The sequence below is a fragment of the Trichomonas vaginalis genome, chromosome I (assembly GCF_026262505.1).
Source record: "Trichomonas vaginalis G3 chromosome I, whole genome shotgun sequence".
Classification (NCBI taxonomy): domain Eukaryota; phylum Parabasalia; order Trichomonadida; family Trichomonadidae; genus Trichomonas; species Trichomonas vaginalis.
In genome coordinates this window covers 10,954,477-10,972,590 of record NC_067203.1, presented here as the reverse complement: position 1 = coordinate 10,972,590, position 18,114 = coordinate 10,954,477, and the positions used below count along the sequence as shown (strand labels likewise).

Here is an 18,114-nt window from a genome sequence, read left to right as displayed (position 1 = left end):
ATTCGGGAAGTATACTCTGTTCTCAAACAATTTGTTAGCAATAGAACAAATACTAACGTAGTCATAAACGTTTAAATCAAACTCTTTCAATAAGTCATTGCGGAACTTTACAAAACCTTCTCTTAAAATTCTTACATCTTGTTTGCAGTAAAACGTGCTATATTTTTCTAAGTCGAAGTGGTTTTCATCTATTCTGCAACCTTTGATGGAATCTATGTTCTTCATAAATGTATCTGCATCATGGATAAACTTACATGCTTCAGAAATGACACCAGTTCTGTTGTCATTTGCTAACAAAACACTGCTGTAGTAGTTATATGGAAATACTTCTTTCGGTCCTGTTTGTAAGTTAAACATAGCAGGAAATAGTTTAAGCTTCTTATTTATAACACTGTAAGAGTCTTTTATAATAATTGCCCGTCCTTTATATAAGCCAGTTATTTGCATTGTTCGTGAACCTTTAATGATGGGAGTTCCTTTCACTTCTGTCATGTGTCTTAAGATGAAGTTTATGTCATAACTGAGGTTATGGAAATATATTAAACTCTTGTCAGGAAGTCTTTCCAAAAATTCTGTTGCACAGTTTTGACCCCAAATGCTTTCACTAACTGAACCATCTTCACTGTCATAACAGATGTTAAAAGCTTTATGAAAGCCATCCGTACTACACTCAAAGTCAGCAAAGAAAACGTGCTCAGGTATGAATTTACATTTAGCTTTATTTACTTCTTTTGACTCTGCTTTCTTCTTCAGTTGTACACAATACTTTGGAGCATATGTCAAATCTTTAAATGGTGCAAGGTTCTGTTTATATAAGTCAGTAGTATATGTGAAAAGTTCTCCATAAGAAATAGGTTCGAAATATTTGCACTCCCACAATGTTTTCATAACATCCCATAACGGTGTTGTTCTATCATAACGAACTACATATTTATCTTCTCTCTTTGTATAAATCTTCATCTGTTTCTCAATGTTCATTCCACCACAAGCTTTGAGAATTTCTTTATAGTTTCGAATGAAGTATGTTGTCATTGGTAATCTTTCATTTAGCATGTAGTGGTCTTCAACAAGAAGTAAGTCAATAGTTCTAACAGTTTCGCATTCTTTTGGTATATATCTCTTTATTTCATTATGTCTTGACTCATTGAAATAACCAATGGTAACATTAAATGATATACCTGTTGCGTCAGAAATTTCTTGTACTTTACTTTGAGGAAAGTCTCTAACACGAATGACTTCTCTCATGTGGTCAATAGTTTCTTCATTTACTCCAGCCTGAATGCAAGCATAAACGAAACAATTGTCCTCTGTCATAAGTGTTGCAGTTCTTTTGTTCAGTTCATTGAAGATTTGGTAGCGTTCAAGATTTATAGGTAATGTGCAAAGATACTTCCAGAACTGACCGCTTCTCTTCTTATAAAACTTCTTTTCACCATTATCTTTCCAAAAGCTTTCTATAAGTGCTGGGTTTCCTGTTTGCTTAAGAGCTTCCAAAATGGCTTTCTGGTCATTTGTCAGTGTGCTTTCATCTCTATATGGTCTCTTTTTTGGTTTGCCTTTCTTTACATCTGACATCGTTAAGCCTTCATATTCTGTTAAATCATACATCTTTATTTCGGTAAGATTCTTTATGTTTGTCAAGAAGAAGTCATAGTGCATTTCAACAATACCTGCAGCATTTGCTTCTATCTCTGATATAAAGTTCTCCTTCAAGAGCTGATGTAGTAATGTTCCAATATTATTGAGGTTTAACGTAGAACATTCATACTTTCCACCAAGTTTATAACATACCATCCATCTCTGTTGTGAGTTTATTTTAATTTTCTCTAAGAGTCTCATGAAAACCTTACCGAAATGTTTGTGTAAGTAGTCTCTGTTTGGTTCATCTAAAGCTTCGATGTTAAAGTCAATGAGTCTATTGCCTGACTTCACATTTCTCTTCCTATTCTCTTCATCTTTCTTTAACCATCTCTCACCTTCTTTTGGTTTGTCGTCAATGGAACGAATGACATCGTTAGCTTTGCGAACTTGTTCTATAGCGCTCTTAAACATCTCTCTTCTCTGTTGTTTCAGTGTGTCGTCTCTTCTTCTTGTTTCACCAACGTTCGCATTTGTTATGTCAAATCTCTCTTCTTACTTCATGAGGTACTGAACGTCTATGATATAAGTCAATAGCAACGTCATTTAAAGGAAATGCTATTGCATGGACTTCGTCCTCGCCGCGTTGCGGCTTTATGAACTCATGAATTCTATCATAACTTATTGCACCATTATAGTCTTTAATGAAGTCAGCGAGTGCTTTTTTGTTTGTTGCGTAATGCTTTGCAACATCTATATTAGCTTCTGTAAGAAGTTGTTTTATTTCCGAGTGTTCTAACTTAGACAACTTCCGATACATCTTTAGTAGGAAATAAAAAAAATATTTTTGAAAAAATTAGATTAGATTTTTTTTAAGTTATTTTTCAAAATAATTTAATATTTTTATTTTAATGAAACACATGCAAGATTGCAAGTTCTTTTCATACAATGCTCTCGCTACTGCCATCAAGAATGAGTTCAATAATGCTTCAAATGTTAATGTTATCTTTAACAAGAAGTTTGTGAAAGAATCTAAGTTTGGTCAGTATGTCAGACCATTAGCTATCGTCATTGACCGCAAACGTTATACTTCACAAGAGTTAGCAGTAGTTTTGAAACAAAAGAGTTTCTTCGTGAATGTCAAAGATACTCATTATACTGTTATAAAGAACTCTAATATTGACTTCTTCAGTATTGCTTTAAATCTTTCCGAACAGAAAGAATATAAGAAAGGTGAAACAAATGTGAAATATTATCCTTCATCTCTGAAGACAATAACGAACAAAGATGTTATACAGAAATTCTTACCAAAGGTTGAAGAAGCTTCAATTGACATTGACGAAGTAAGTGAAATGGTTGAAGAAATAGACCCTGAAGCTATTTAAGCAAAAATATATTTTTGAATAACTGATGGTGTTACCATGTTACCATGTGCTACCAGGTTATTTAACTTCTTTTAAAAATGATGACAACAGTCACTGTGTGACGAGACCTGAAGGTCTTGACATTTTGACAACAGGTACGAAAGAGCGAACAGCATGATGCTTCGTTAATGTTATTGTTAATGCTTACAGTGTCGAACATAATTGACGTAGGATTCATGACTTCTTCGTAAATGAGTGTAAATATAGCACAAAAATAATGTTTAGGTGAAGAGGTGAGATCTCACCCGTTTTTTCACCTCTTTTTTCACCTCATTCTCTCTTCGTTAATGTTGTCGTGACTTCATTCTTCCTCTTTGAAGTTGTCAAAATACTCTGTTATTTTTTCTTTCAGTAGCGGTAAGTCTTCTTTGAATGTAAGTATTGTACAACCTTTCATATCATAGTGTGTTTGAGGTAACGTATCTTGAACTATCTGTTTAACATCTTCATTTGGTGTCATTGAAATCGGTAAGTTTTCGCGATAGAACCAATTTCTGTCAGATTTGTAAATCTTAGCAAGGTCGTAAAAGCTTTTGTTGTTTCTTCTGACTAAATGCAACATAACCATATCTCTGTCTTCTTCATTTTCCATCTCTTCAGTGTAAATCATATACTTATAGTTCTTTTCCTTTCCTTTTGGTACCGAACGTGGTATTCTTTTCTGTATGTTTTTGTCTTTTGCTTCAATGACTTCATCTTTTGCTTCAATGACTTCATCTTTTGCTTCAATGACTTCATCTTTTGCATGAAGTTTCTTTTCCATCTCTTCACGTTCTTGTCTATGAATTTCGTCAAGAAGTCTGTAAACATGCCATGCGTAACGAGGTGAAGCCCACATTGCAACAGCATTTACAAGAAGTCTATGTACATAATATCCTCTCAAACCAGGAGCCAAATTTTTACGATTTTCATGTGTTTTATGCAAGACCGAGAATTCTCGGTCTAGAGAAATTTCACTCAAAAGTTCTTGTGTGCTTTGGTTTTTGAACCAGTCGTCTGCGTGTTTAGTATCTGGAGCAAAACATGCTGTCAAAATACTTTGCATTTGGTACATGTCATCTTTGACCGAACGAATGAGACGGAGTTGTTTGTTAAACTGAACCCACTCGTATTCTTCATTTATGGCTTCATGAACGATAGCAGTTGTTGTGTTCTCTGTTGTTGTCATTACTGTCTTTATATTCCGGATAAAAAAATAAATAAAAATAAAACTAACTTTATTTTTTCTGAAATAAACACTATTTCTTCACAACATTAAATTTTATCCTGTATGAAATGACTTTAAAAAGATTATTGACTGACTTCGAATACTATCTCATTGACGCACTGACAGACCCTCAAAACTGTGTTGAAAGTTCTTTAAGCTTTAAGATTGAAGGTACGACGCATTTTGTCTTCACTTACGTATTGAAAGAATATGACCGTTATCATAATGAAGTGAATCAAACACTAATAAAATTTGTAGATAAAAAATTGGTTAACAATGAATATTTTAAACGTGAAGACCCAAACACTGCTGGAGATGATGAAGAATACAGACAAGCTATTGAAAAAAATAACGCAAGATTAGATGCAATAGAAAAGAAGTTTAATGAATGTCTTACAAACACGTATGAATATCTTATGCGGTGGGAAGCTAGATGGAAATAAATTTACGTCAAATATGCAATTTATAAAATCTTATGTCGACAGGCTACGTAGCACAGTGGTCTAAGGTGGTGTTATGGAGGGGTCAAGGTCTGTGGTTCGAACCGCGACAGCGCCGTATTTTCTTATTTTCTTTGTTTGTCTTGTTTGTCGTGAATAAAAAGTGTCATAAAAGTGCTCTATCTTCCACGGGAATAAATAAAAAATTTACTTTATTTCTTCTTTATTTCTTTGTTCCCGTGGAAGAAGGGTTTTGCTGTTTTTTTCTCAGCCGAAATCAATGATTTTTTCATTTTTGGAATCCTTAGCGAATGAGGAATCTTTTCTCTCGTGGAAGCTTTGAACAAAAATATAATTTAGGTGAAGAGGTGAGATCTCACCTGTTTTTTCACCTCTTTTTTCACCCCAGTTTTTTCACAAGCGTTTTACATGAATTGTACGATGTATATTTGAAATCCTAAACAATTTCGTAGCTTCTATTTCTTCTGTCAGTATGTCAAAAGTTTTAACAATACGAAGGTTTCTTTATACTTCTTCTTGACGTCAGATAGAAGGAAATCTTCTGCTGTTGGATAGTTTTTGTTCAGAAATTCTAACATGTTCATTTTATCTTCTGCTGGCTTTTCTGCTTCTTTCTTTAAGTCTGCATAGTCGTTTCTCATTCTTTCTATCTCTTTGACTGAGTAGTTATATTTCCTAATTGCTGCCTTACATTTTGAACATTGCGGGTTCATTTTTGCGTTATACATTGAAATAAAACCAGCTAAAACAACTAAGGCGTCAATTGCTCTCTCATCTCAAACATAGCGGGTCTTATTTGTTCGTTCCATACTTTGCCTCTTCTATCTTTATCTCTTATTTCCCAAACACATTTTGCAACTAATGAAACAAAGTTATCGTAAGTCTTAAACTCCTCAGATTTATATATGTCAGAAATGTTTTTATATACCATGTCGCAATCTTTGTCCATAACCTTATGGTTGCAATGAAAACCAAGGAATTCATAATTTACTTTACGTATGAACTTCTTTATTTCTACTGAGTCAGTTGGTTTCACTTCAATTTCGTCGAATTCAGGAATAGTGAGTTTTTGTTGTTGGATTTCAGGCAATTTGGGTAAATGGTCAATAATGTCCTGCATTTCATAAAGATATTCTTCATTTTCTTCATCTTTCGCACTACAGTCTAAATTACTTGTTAAAAGTTCTTGCTTTATCTTCTGGATTTTTGTTTCGAAAGTATATGAAGAAGGAATGAAGTTTTTCATCTCTACTAACATTGACGTAGGATTCATGACTAACGAGTTTGGTGCTGTTGTTGTTTGAATTGTTGTTGTGCCGATTGTTGAAATCATATCTTTTATACAAAATAAAAAAATAAAAAAAATAAAACTAACTTTATTTTTTATTTCGGGAAAATTCATGAAAATTCAAGAGGTGAAAAAAGAGGTGAAAAAACAGGTGAGATCTCACCTCTTCACCTAAACATTATTTTTGGTCTTTTGTGAAAATTCATGAAAATTCACGGGGTGAAAAAGAGGTGAAAAAACAGGTGAGATCTAACCTCTTCACCTAAATTATATTTTTGTCTGATTTACATCTAATGAAAAAGTTTAGAAGAATTTTCTTATTCTTTCTGGCATATTTTTGTCTTTCCAGTACTCCCGCTCTAATGGTCCCAGATGTGTTGGCTTCGACTCTCTCAAGTTCTTAGATGGTATAACATCTTCAACGCCTCCTTCATATCTTACTTTATAAGTGTCATCGTTTGTGTTATAGCCAAGTATTTCAATAACCACTCCTCGCTTTGCTTCGTCAATGGTTTCAGCAAGTTTGCCATTACTACTTTCGACTAATTTATGACGAGGATAAAACGCAATAGAGTCGTCGGCAGCTTTTATAAGATATCCATTACCTTGCGTAGAGTCTACGATATAATAATTTCGACTTAACCTTAAACGTTTCTTTGTCAACGGTTTGTCGTCAAGAACTACACGAACTTTGTACCAGGAATGAGGGTAAATTGTGTTGAATTTCTGATATTTTGTGTTTGGCTTCGTTTCTTTGTATATACTTTTCTTCTTGTTGTTGTGTCATTGAATTTGGTGTATGTCCTGTTGTAGAATGCGTTGAGGAATTATATACTTCAAGAAAATGTTTCATTGTTTCTTCGGTAAAGTCTCGCTCTTGGTTTAAATCTCTGAGAGTCCTTATGAAGCGGTTTATGATGCCGAGTATGTTATGGTTATGGTCTTCAGTAGTGTAGTGAGTTATGTTATGCTTAATGAGAAAATCTGTGATTTCATTGCTGAGGTATGCACTGTCTTGGTCTGATGTTAAAGTACTTGGGTTATGTTCTGCTACAAACTTTTGTAAAACTCTTAACACTTCACGAGTTCCTTTATTCCTCATTGGATATGCATATGCTTTACGAGTGTTAACATTTATGAAGATGAGGAATGGTTTATGACCACATTTTCTGCTTTGAATGAGAGTGTCAAATTGGTATGCGTCAGGAGTGTTGGAGTAAATTGGTAAAAAGTAGTCGTAAGGATTTATTTTTGTTTGATGTACAACATTTTTGTTAAAGAACCTTTTCACTTCAGCTCTGTTAGTAAATCCCGAACTCTTTGCAGCTTCATTGAATTTCTTAAAAGACCTCCATGGATGTTGTTCGAATACTTCTTTCAAGCTCATTTATGTAAAAATAAAGAGTTTAACCAATCGTATCCAAGCGTGCATTGTTATATAAGGAGGCATATAATCTTTTCCATTACCTGCTGGGTCTGTAATACCAGCTACACATGTGTGTGATTTCCTGCAGTTCCACAGAAAATACTGTGCTAACATCTTTGGGGTCAGTTGTGATATCATATCTGTTCATTCCCTGTCTATTCGAACCCGCTGCAAGATTTATATAACCTCTTTTTGTTATTGAATGTGAATGGTTTCCTTCCACAGATGTTCTTCCACTGAACCTATGCATATGTGAAGGAAGGTTTTCAATACCTATTTTCTTTGAACCTCCCATCTTCATTGACTGTGTATTAGTGTAGAATGGAAAACTGTCAACTATTTCATACCATCTACCACCAAATAAAGTGTTTGGATTTATTGGATTCATAGACGTATAAACAGCTCCTATAGGATATATTAAATCATATATGCTCATAACTCTATAAACATATTCTAAAGAACTTATGTCATTAAATACCATTTGGAATGTATCTCCCGGATGAAATGTTGCATTTGTTCCACTTTTATAATGTAATGTTAGTTCAATAGAATTATCCAAGAAAAATTCAAAAGTATCTGGTTGAAGACCTCTAACAAATTCAAATGGAGTTGCTGGTTCACCATTTATAATTTCTGTTGTAAATGTCATTGTATCTGGTTTCGAAAATTTCTTTGTTAGTTCTGCATCCACATAAGTTTTGTCTGCTTTCTTATCTAACATTGCTGGTAGTTCATATGCTTCAAAGTTTCTGGCATGATCTTCAATATTCCTGCAACTCTTATCTAAATTGTTAAGAGTATCTTTTACGCTTGTACTTGGATTCTCTAAAGGTGCACTTGAACCAAGGTCAAAGTTCAATATTATGTCGTCTGCTCTAACAGTAGTGAAGGATTTATGTGTATGGTTCTTGTCGGCTTTACTGTCTAACATTGTTGGTAGTTCATGTGCTTCAAAGTTTCTGGCATGACCTTCAATGTTCATACATTTGTTATTTAAGGAGTTTAGTGTATCTTTTACGCTTGTACTTGGATTCTCTAAAGGTGCACTTGAACCAAGGGTATAGTTCAATATTATGTCGTCTGCTCTAACAGTAGTGAAGGATTTATGTGTATGGTTCTTGTCGGCTTTACTGTCTAAAGAAGTTTGAAGTTCATTTATATCGGAGATGTTGTGTTTATGAGATTTCAAAACTTTGTTCATTGCTTCGAGTTCAACTTTGTCAGCTTTACTTTTAATAGCATCTTCAAACGTTATTTTTGACTTAACTCTCAAAGTAAATCTTGGTTCAACTAATACACCTTTAACAGAGAAAGTAGAGGCATAAATTTCACCGGTATAACCAAATGCTTCTGGTGCTTTAGCTACATCATACTGTACAGTACAGCTTATGTCATAACCTTTAGCACGAATGTATTTATATCTTCTTTCATTAACATTTTTTGTCTTCACTTCATCACTTCGTGTTAAATATCCATGGTAGTCCGTTATAATCTGTTCGTCTGAAGTTATATAATGAACGTGGTTCTTGACTTTATCACTCAGAGCTAAAAGCTCATTTTTGTCTGCTTTTTCGGCTAATTTCTCATTAACATCATTCACTTCTAATTCAACTCTTCCGCCAGAACTCTTATTATCATTAATATTTTTCATTAATTCGGTAATTACGTCATAAAGACTATATTCTGTTTTCGGTTTTGTAATAATGAGTCAAAATTTCTTTTCATCATTACATCGCTGACATTAATGATATCACCAATTCCTTTTTCATTTATTCTCTTCATTAGTTCTGCAATAATGACGAATATATAATCTGTTAATTTATTCTCTTCATCGAGGGTTATAGAATGTTTTGAAATTGAATCATTAACTCCTCTAAATAAATCAATAACTTCAGGATACACGTTTTTAATGTCTTGAATAACCCGACCAGTATCCTGTTGTTCATGTTCTTCGTTCCGTCGTTACGTGGTTTTATATCTCTAACCATCATCAACGCAGCCATAACCGGAGGGTTTGTTGCTACCTGTTCGAAAATCCGTCCGTTATGTATGGTATATCTAAATAATTTCTTTGTGTTTGTTAAAACATTTGAAACAAGTCTTTTAAAACCATCTACAAAATTTCCTGTTTCACCTAATGTTCTTGCAGCATTTACAAGCTCACCCATTCCCGCTTTTGACCCCAAAAACGTCCATATTGCATTTATTTCACTCTGTATAGTTGTCCATTCAGCGAAACTAACACCCGCATTCGCTAAGCTGAAAATGAAATTCAGTGGATCGAACTTAATTCCACCTTCTTTTTCAATTTCAACGAACTCACTAACATGAGATTTTAAATATTCTTTCGTTAAAATTGTTTTCCCTGATGTTATGTCATTAACGAAACTATCACCGTCAAAAGTTAACGAATTCAATTTCGTCGTTGATGCTTTTATTTCATACACCGCTTTATCGATAGTTTTTGGCTCACCTTCTTTAGAAGCATATGAAACATTAATGAATGAATTATATGTATTCATGAATGAGTTAAAATCAATGATTTTCATTAATGAAGCCTTTAATGATTCATTAACTGTTGAATCCCTTAAAGTAATTAATGAACTGTCATGGGCTTCGCCCTGGTCGCTTCGGTCTGAAAGACCTTCAGGACTCAAAGAGTCCGTTTGCGACTTTATGAAAGGTACACTGCAAACCGTCGAGTTTGGATCAAATGCTGTAGTTGGTGCAGGAATATTAATGATATAAGTCATTAAATCATTAAGTGACGTAAATAATGTTGTTGTTTTTGATTTAATTTCTTTAGCATCTGTTATATATGGTAATTTTATTTCTGTAGTTTCTGAATTAAAGATATTCGCTAAAATGTTTTGTAAACTGTTTTGAACAGCAGTATAAACCGTTGAATCCGGAACTCTTACGATTTCACCGTCCTTAATAAAAGGCATTGCACATGGTGTAGTGCTTGGGTCAAATCTTTCGGGATTATAATTCAACATATATTCTAACGCTTCATATACAGACTTATATACTGTCGTGTCGTTCTTCATGACAACTTCACCATTTACAATGAATGGCATAGTACATGGAGTTAAAATAGGGTCAAACTTTTCATAGTCCTTCCATGTTATGTATTTCTCAGTATTTCCATCAGTGATAACAATATATTTGTCAGTAAGTGTGAGAGAGTATTGACCAAAATATAAACGTTTAGCTCTGTCAGCTTCATACGCATATGCAGCTATACTCATATTTTAATGAGAATAAAATGTTGTTCTATTTGCAAAGTACAGACCCAAACGAATACGGGACAGTAAAGCTACAAACAAACTTAGGTCTACAGAATGAGGCGCTTGCATTCAGAATGGTTGACTTCAATACTATCGCTTCATTCGTTATATACAGATGAAACAGATTTCATGGAGATTGAAATAGATGGAAAGAAGCACGAAATAAGATTTCACAATAATGTAGAATATAAGATGGAAACATTAGCTGGAGTGTTAAATGCTCTCATAAATACTACAATAAACAAGGATAACGAAGAAAACTTAATGAATGTTAAACTTATTGCAGGAGTTTTGAAGTTCAGTTATGCGAAGGAGTTTAAGATACCAAGAATGAGTCATAGAGTACAACTTCTTTTGGGAGCATACCATATGACATTTCCTTTGAAAAGTGTTGACAAAACGATTGAGATGAAATCTGTTCCATACGTATGTTATGGTAATTGTTTGTACATTGAGTCAAAAATAGCTAATGTCACAGGTATTTCAGGAGTTAATAGTAAAGGTTCAGTAGAATATAAATCCTTCTGTTATGCAGTCAATTCAATGTTCATTCCAAACGTTCCTGTCATAGTAACTCATTTAGGTAAATGGGTTCGCATTAGTCCTCATAATTTGAAAGACATGCAATTCAGACTTGTTGACTTTCAAGGCGAGCCTGTAGAACTGAAGGCACCAGTGCGAATGACTGTTGAAGTTGACTTTTTAGAAAATATAAATGCAACAGCTTACAAGAGAACTCAGAGCTAAAATATAAAGTATGAATGTTATGTATTAGGTCATGAACTTTGGTTGTTGCTGTTTGATGAAACAATGAATTAGTTATGTCAGTCAAGAGAACAGAAAAAGGCGTCAAAGGCGCCGAGCGCAAAGCGCTATATTGTGTTAGTGAAAACTGCACCAAGTCAATAAGATTAGGTTTGCATTATGAAGATGAGTTCGATACTGTTGAAGAAGTTTTGGATAGATATTACAAATTGCTTTAATTTACTAAAACATATTTCAAACAAAGTTTATATTCTGTTGAAAGTTTTGTATATTCATTCGAATATTTATACTTAAACTCAACTCCTGTAGTTCCTGGTGTTTCAATGATGCGGATGTTACCTATTTTCATGAATGGTGGCGTTTGACCACAGCATTCGATTTCAGGGTCGAGATAGTCAATGACACATTGTTTCCCTGTTATTCGTGATATAACATTTTCAAGGTCCTCCTTTGTTAGAATTATTTGGTTCTTACTTATAAGATTTATCAAAAGCTTCTTATCGTCTTTGAGTAAAATTGTTTGGTATAACTGAAGAAGGTAATGGTCTACGTTATCTGAAGGATTTGTTTGAACATTTATGTAAGGGTTGTCGTTGGCTTCTCTTGAAAGAATTTGGTCCAGTGGTGGATACTCTAACTTAACATCTGATGTAGCGTTTGCACTTGAAGCTGTGTTTAAATTCACGGCGCCATGCGCCAAGATGGGCTCTTTGAGCCCTCCCGACTTAAGATCTGGTTCTTTTTCTTTCAAACACTCTGAACTATAGTTCTTTATGACAATATTGTTTGTCGTTCGTGAGTCAACATTTGATGTTGGTTCAATTGGAACATTAACGGCACCAGCTAAGATGGATTTGCTTCTCATTTCATATAGAATAAAAACCTTTTATATGTATGAAATGAACAATATACTCGACAAGGGTTTGAATGTAAAGCTAACGAATGAAAATATTGTTGAATTCACTGAGACAGGAGCTGTGTATAAAGATGTAGAACTACTGAACAAAAGAGCTAAGGGAAGAAGCAGGAACATGAACAAAGGGTGGAAGCCTATAAAAATTTATGTCAACGATGGCTCAGGAGGTTCAAACATAAAGTATGCAGAAAGTTATAGAGTTTATGCTCTCAAAGGTGAAAAGCCTTCATTTAAGAACAGCTATTCTAACGCATATCCTCAAAAGCTAACGGATGGGGAAGTGGATGATATGAATGACAGCAAAAATATTAACAGAAATGGCGACAGAGATGCATGGAATTTGTTTACCATCAGTCAATTGAAGGTTAAACTTTAAAACAATGTTGGTCGTTCCCATGGAATATTTTTGACTTTAATGGTATTAGTCATGATATGAATCTCAAGGTATGAACGAGGAGAGATGAGAGACTTATATGCTTCCCAAATTTCTTCAAAAGGTAATGTTATACCTGACTGTTTCCAAATGAGTTCAATGTCATAACGTGAGAAACTTGAAAGATAACGAAGTCAGTTATGAGACGTTTTATGTTTAAAGCTAAAAACCTCCATGTTTGCATAAGTATTGCTACAGTTAAGTGGTAATGTCTGACTTTAGTAATGATGTTAGCTAATGGTGAGTCTGGTTTTGACACTAAACCTTTTCCGGCGAAGTCGTCACAAACTAATAAAGTGTTTGATGGATATTTTTTGAAGGGGTATTTTGAAAGTTTTGACAGAATGTAGTTTGTAAGTCGTTTCATATCGTAAACTCCTGAGTATTGACGTAAGTGGTGTTTGTCAATAATTCTTTCCATCTCCTCAGAAGTCTTTTGCATTCCTGACTGTATAAATTCAACGATGGCATAATATTTCCTCTTACGTCGAATGTAACGTTGAAGAAATTCAATGAGTTCACTGTCTGGAACTTTAACGACAGAGGCTTGAACTTTTGACATAAATGTTTTCGCTGTTGAGTCCATAGAGTCTGAAGTTGCTGATATAATGATTTGGTCATAATATGAGTCATTTCCTAAACGTTCTGTTATGAGTATATGACGAATTAAATTAAATGTCTTACCTGAACCCATCTTTCCACAATAGAAATAAACGCCATTTGAACAGAACTCATAGTCCTTACTGAAAGGAAGAATGAGAGAAGAGTTAAGTTTGTCTGTAGTTTCATTCATGTCTTCATCTACGTCATGTATTAAATGCTTCATTTTATCTCCATTAAAAATGCAAGTCAGAAATATTCAGAACATAGCACCGAGTCTAACTGACAAGAGTATAAAGATATACTATGAACACGTTATGATGAAACCTACCAAAATTCAAGAAAGTCAGTATACTTATGAATATCCAAGGCACTGGGTAGAGTATGTAGGAGGTGAGAAAGCTATTGAAATCAGACAGGTTCGAAGTATTCCAGCAGGAAGAACAATATTATTGAAGAACTTTAATGTTTTGAGGTATAATGATGAAACAAAGAAGCAAGATAGTTTTCCTGTTGCTGTGTATGTGAACCTAGACACAGGAGATGACATGAAAGTTTTTAACACAAAGCTTCAAACGGTAGTGAGAGAACAACTGACTGCGGAAGGACATCCATTACCTTCAGAAGTTAGCATAGCATATAATTTTGAAACAAACTCAATAGATTTTAAAGTCATCTCTGCAAAGAAGTCAGGTTTTACATTTAATGAAGCAGATGTATATTCGAATGAAAACTTCAAAGCTATTGCATGGTTAGATAATGACGATTGCTTTAAGAAAATATTTAAATTCAGTGACTCAAAGATGTCAATAGATGACCTTCGTGGAATGTTACCATCGACGTTTACAGTTGAAGGTTCAGCAGGATTGCTTACAAGATTGTCAATTGGTGGTATTTGGTCTCGTGAGAACATTGTTATAAAATCCAGTATAAGTGAATTTGCTGAAGAATCTATATTATGTCTTTCAAACTACATGTATTCGCCGCCAAAGCATTATAGTATAACAAACTTTGTCAGTAAGTTTAACATAAGACTTGTCGAACCTTCTTCAATGAAAGATGTTGTGCTACCTAAAGATGGAAAGGATGGACTCATTATTGAGATGATTTTAATAGCATATTAAATGAGCTTGTTCTTGAAGGTCATTCATGATGAAATAACTGTTGTAGAAGATGTTAGCAATTGTTCAGACATTTTGAAGCGAATAGATGATATAAGAAAGAAGTTTATGAATGAGAATGTTTATGTTTCATTGACTTTCTCCAGTAACGAGAACTTTTATGAGATAATATTGAAGAGAGATGATTTTAATATGGTGTAAATGGTAGCTTGGGCAGCTTTAGGCGCAATGGGAACAAAAGCATTAGCATTTGGAGCAAAAGCACTTGGAGCTTATGACGCAGTAAATAAAATGAGTGGAGGAAGGTTTTCGAAGACATTAGACGCAAATAAAGGGAAGATTGGAGGCTGGGTTGCAAAGAAGTTAAGATTAAATAAAATAGGGCTCATAAATAAAGCATCCAATTTGGTTGCGACTGAGTCAGAAAATGCTTTAGGAAAGGACGATGAGTTTGCAAAACACGCAAAAGACTTTAATGACCAGATGAAAGGTGAAACAATGCATTTAAATAGAGTCGATGGAACTCTTCCTCCACCAGCAGTTCTTCCGTATGGTCCCTATGGAATGTATGGAAACCCTTACGAAAGACCATTTGACCCATTGACTGGTGGAAGTAATTGGTATCATTACGGACGAAGAAGAAAGACAGTCAAGTTGGAGACAGACGTGAAGAAAGCAACTAAAAAGAAACCAAGGAAGAGAGTTATAAAGTAATGAATTCAACGGGTGAAAAAAGAGGTGAAAAAACAGGTGAGATCTCACCACTTCACCTAAATTTATTTTTGCGCTATGTTTTCATACGTGTGAGGGTGGTGATATCATTAATTTTTAAGTTTATTTTTTATTTTAATGAAAATTTTTATTTGGATGTAAATGACAGAACAAAAGCAACTCATACAAATCGAAAAATATAACAAACATACATTTAAACATTTATTCTTCCTTCCTGAGCATAACATGTTCTTTCAAATACATCCGAGACCAGTTGACTTTTCATTGACTGTGTATAAAGATAGAAATAGTTATATCATTAAACCATATGATGACGAAGGTAAGTTATGTAAATTGTACGTTAAGAAGTTAGAGAAAGTTTATGGCTTCAAGTATGACTACAATAGGGTTAACACTGATGATGAAGATATTGAGGAAAATTTATGAGAACATTAGTGAAGTCGTTAGTGAGAACGATAGTGAGAACGTTTATTTTTTTACATTAGTGAGTTCGTTAGTGAAGTGGTTGGCGGCTTTGTAAATATTTAAGGTTAAGTTAGTGTTGTCGTTTGTGTTGTAAAATATACGTTAACGGTTTTGTAAAGTGTCAAATTCACAAGTATTGGGTAAGGTGGAACGCAGTGCCACAGTACCCAACATAACCATACTAACTATAGTGTAAATTCTGATTCAACAATTTATCCAGATGGGTATATTTCAAAAATTTTATATTATTCTTCCAATAAACCCTATCAAAAAGAATGGTATACAAATAAAATAACTTATCAAGATGGTAAACCTAAATTCACTGTTTTGGATTCATTATCAAATGCATATGTCGGAGATTCACCATCATATCCTTGGGGACAAATCGTTTCAAAAATCAAAGAATTAAACAGAAATATTAAGAATGTATATAATTTTGGACATAAATTATTTGGATTTGAAAATAAATCTATCATTTGTTATTTGGAGGAACTCAAAGAGCGTTTTATCTCGAATAGCGATGAAGTAAAGTATCTTCAAACATATGAAACAACACCTAAATTTCAGAAATCCGCTGAAGCTTTTACAGAAATGGTAAATATGATTATAAGTGAAAAATATTTGCAAACAGATCTCAGTCAAATTAAAATCAAAATCCATCGTCTAGGGGAACAATATATTCTTAAATTTTTAGAAGCATTTATAATTGCCCGCCCCAAATTTTATGCACAGGTTATAGGTTTCTTACAAAATTTTTCATTTGACCAGGAATTATACTCAAAAGCAGGAATTTCTAAACCATTAATACAAGCAATAATTAATGGCGATAAAAGATATTCGAATATTTTTGCTTTTTCAGGAAAATCGTGTGATTTAACAATCGAAGATTTTATTAATGTTTTAATTTCAGATCAAACAAATCAAAATGGTGAAGAATATTATCAAATACGTATCAGATCTATATTGGATAATAGTAAATATTCTTTCTATGAACTAGCAGTTAAATTTGAATCAATTAATATTTTAAATTCGTGTAATATAGATAATGTTACACCAATCATGAAAGCATTGATAATGTCAAGCCCAAACGAAACAATTTTCAAAATGAATGATAAATTCAATTTGCAGACTTATCAATTTACAAACCAAATCAAGTATGTTTTATCTTTTGCATACAATATCTCAGAGTTATTTTCTACATTTAGAAATCCATTACTCTCTTCGATTGTTTCAACAAATAATATTATATCAGTAATGAATTTGAATGAAAGCAAAGTTATTCGTTTAAAGATTCATTTAATCTTCCATGAGGCCCTAATTCAAAATAATGATTTTATGTACAAGAACTTTAATGTTTTGAATCAAATAAAAAACAATGACCTTCTGGAAATTTTAGCAAAAGCTTGTTTGAAAGCTGACAAAAAAATTCAAGCAGATTTTGAACAAATCATGGGTATTAAATTTACAGCGATCAAACAATTTCATGAATCCATAGAAAAAATTCCAGTTGATCGGTCTCCAATTACAATAGATGGTTGCCATATTTGTTTTGAATGCTCTAAAAATACTGATATTGAAAAACTCAAATCAATGCAATTAATTCTAATAAGCCCTGGTATTCATATCAATGTGTTAACTTATGAACAAACATTGAAGTTTTTGGAACAAATGCCAGCATTTATTCATTTGGGCCTTTCCAATATAAGTTCTGATCGATCTGTAAACTTAAATTATTTTCTACTTCAAAACGAAGATTATTCCCCTTTAAAAATTTCACATTGTATGACAAAATCGTATCCTTTGAATATTCAAAAGTATCAGATACGTTGTGGATGATTACTGTACCAAAAAACATGAAAAACATAAAATTACCCAAAGAGTTTTCAGGGAGGTTAAAATGGTACATTCAAATAACGAAAGTTGATCTCCCAGGACATCCTCTGCAAGATGAAATACAGGAAAAAATAAAGCATGATAATGAGATTGGTGATATCTTAACTTCATATCCCGGGAAATTTTATGTAAATTATAGCACAACGATAAGAAGTGATAGTTTATTCGTCAATGGAAATCCTATAGAATTTCTTATATATATTCCAAGCGAATCAGGAAATTTGGCGTTGGAGTGTAATTTAATTCACTTAGATGCTACTTTTTCATGGCCGAAATATATATTTATTTTTCCTCGTGGTAATTACTATATGCGAGGTTACCCTCTAGGGATATACATAGGGCGCAGCGAATCATCCGCTGCTTATCAACGGTGGCTTACAGCCATGAATATTGAATTTAAATCATTAAACATTATGGAGCACTTTTCAAGAATCAAATGGATGAGCGATTTAGGTACTGGAGTTTTAAAATTTTTGAATACGAATCATTTCCAAAATTATATCTGTATTAGGCAC

At 33.4% G+C, this 18,114-nt stretch overlaps 8 protein-coding genes and 4 pseudogenes across 12 annotated transcripts, besides 1 other annotated feature; 3 read left to right on the top strand and 9 right to left on the bottom strand.

Moving 5' to 3' along the window:
- Positions 1-15,509: part of a mobile genetic element that runs on past the window's edge.
- On the bottom strand, positions 54-888 carry TVAGG3_0966540 (organellar and viral DNA polymerase type B; the record flags this gene model as incomplete). Its single annotated transcript, XM_051253578.1, has 1 exon — positions 54-888. A coding segment is annotated over one exon (835 nt), but the record flags the coding sequence as incomplete, so codon positions are not given.
- Positions 1,591-2,398, bottom strand: TVAGG3_0966530 (annotated as a pseudogene). The gene has a single exon. A coding segment is annotated over exon 1 (808 nt).
- On the top strand, positions 2,490-2,963 carry TVAGG3_0966520 (uncharacterized protein; the record flags this gene model as incomplete). The annotated part of the gene is made up of 1 exon (XM_051253577.1): positions 2,490-2,963. The coding sequence occupies one exon, from the start codon at positions 2,490-2,492 to the stop codon at positions 2,961-2,963; it is 474 nt and encodes a 157-aa protein (XP_051079151.1).
- On the bottom strand, positions 3,304-4,170 carry TVAGG3_0966510 (KilA, N-terminal/APSES-type HTH, DNA-binding family; the record flags this gene model as incomplete). The annotated part of the gene is made up of 1 exon (XM_001295385.1): positions 3,304-4,170. One exon carries the CDS (start codon positions 4,168-4,170, stop codon positions 3,304-3,306), a length of 867 nt encoding a protein of 288 aa, XP_001295386.1.
- Positions 5,064-5,454, bottom strand: TVAGG3_0966500 (annotated as a pseudogene). The gene has a single exon. A coding segment is annotated over exon 1 (391 nt).
- On the bottom strand, positions 5,523-6,003 carry TVAGG3_0966490 (organellar and viral DNA polymerase type B; the record flags this gene model as incomplete). Its single annotated transcript, XM_001297656.2, has 1 exon — positions 5,523-6,003. A coding segment is annotated over one exon (481 nt), but the record flags the coding sequence as incomplete, so codon positions are not given.
- TVAGG3_0966480 lies at positions 6,262-7,345 on the bottom strand (annotated as a pseudogene). Its single transcript has one exon. A coding segment is annotated over exon 1 (1,084 nt).
- On the bottom strand, positions 7,550-9,166 carry TVAGG3_0966470 (annotated as a pseudogene). Its single transcript has one exon. A coding segment is annotated over exon 1 (1,617 nt).
- On the bottom strand, positions 9,630-10,635 carry TVAGG3_0966460 (organellar and viral DNA polymerase type B; the record flags this gene model as incomplete). The annotated part of the gene is made up of 1 exon (XM_051253576.1): positions 9,630-10,635. A coding segment is annotated over one exon (1,006 nt), but the record flags the coding sequence as incomplete, so codon positions are not given.
- On the bottom strand, positions 11,654-12,304 carry TVAGG3_0966450 (uncharacterized protein; the record flags this gene model as incomplete). Its single annotated transcript, XM_051253575.1, has 1 exon — positions 11,654-12,304. One exon carries the CDS (start codon positions 12,302-12,304, stop codon positions 11,654-11,656), a length of 651 nt encoding a protein of 216 aa, XP_051079149.1.
- Positions 12,330-12,731, top strand: TVAGG3_0966440 (uncharacterized protein; the record flags this gene model as incomplete). The annotated part of the gene is made up of 1 exon (XM_051253574.1): positions 12,330-12,731. The coding sequence occupies one exon, from the start codon at positions 12,330-12,332 to the stop codon at positions 12,729-12,731; it is 402 nt and encodes a 133-aa protein (XP_051079148.1).
- On the top strand, positions 13,580-14,512 carry TVAGG3_0966430 (uncharacterized protein; the record flags this gene model as incomplete). Its single annotated transcript, XM_001581468.2, has 1 exon — positions 13,580-14,512. One exon carries the CDS (start codon positions 13,580-13,582, stop codon positions 14,510-14,512), a length of 933 nt encoding a protein of 310 aa, XP_001581518.2.
- Positions 15,510-18,114: the final 2,605 nt, after the last annotated feature.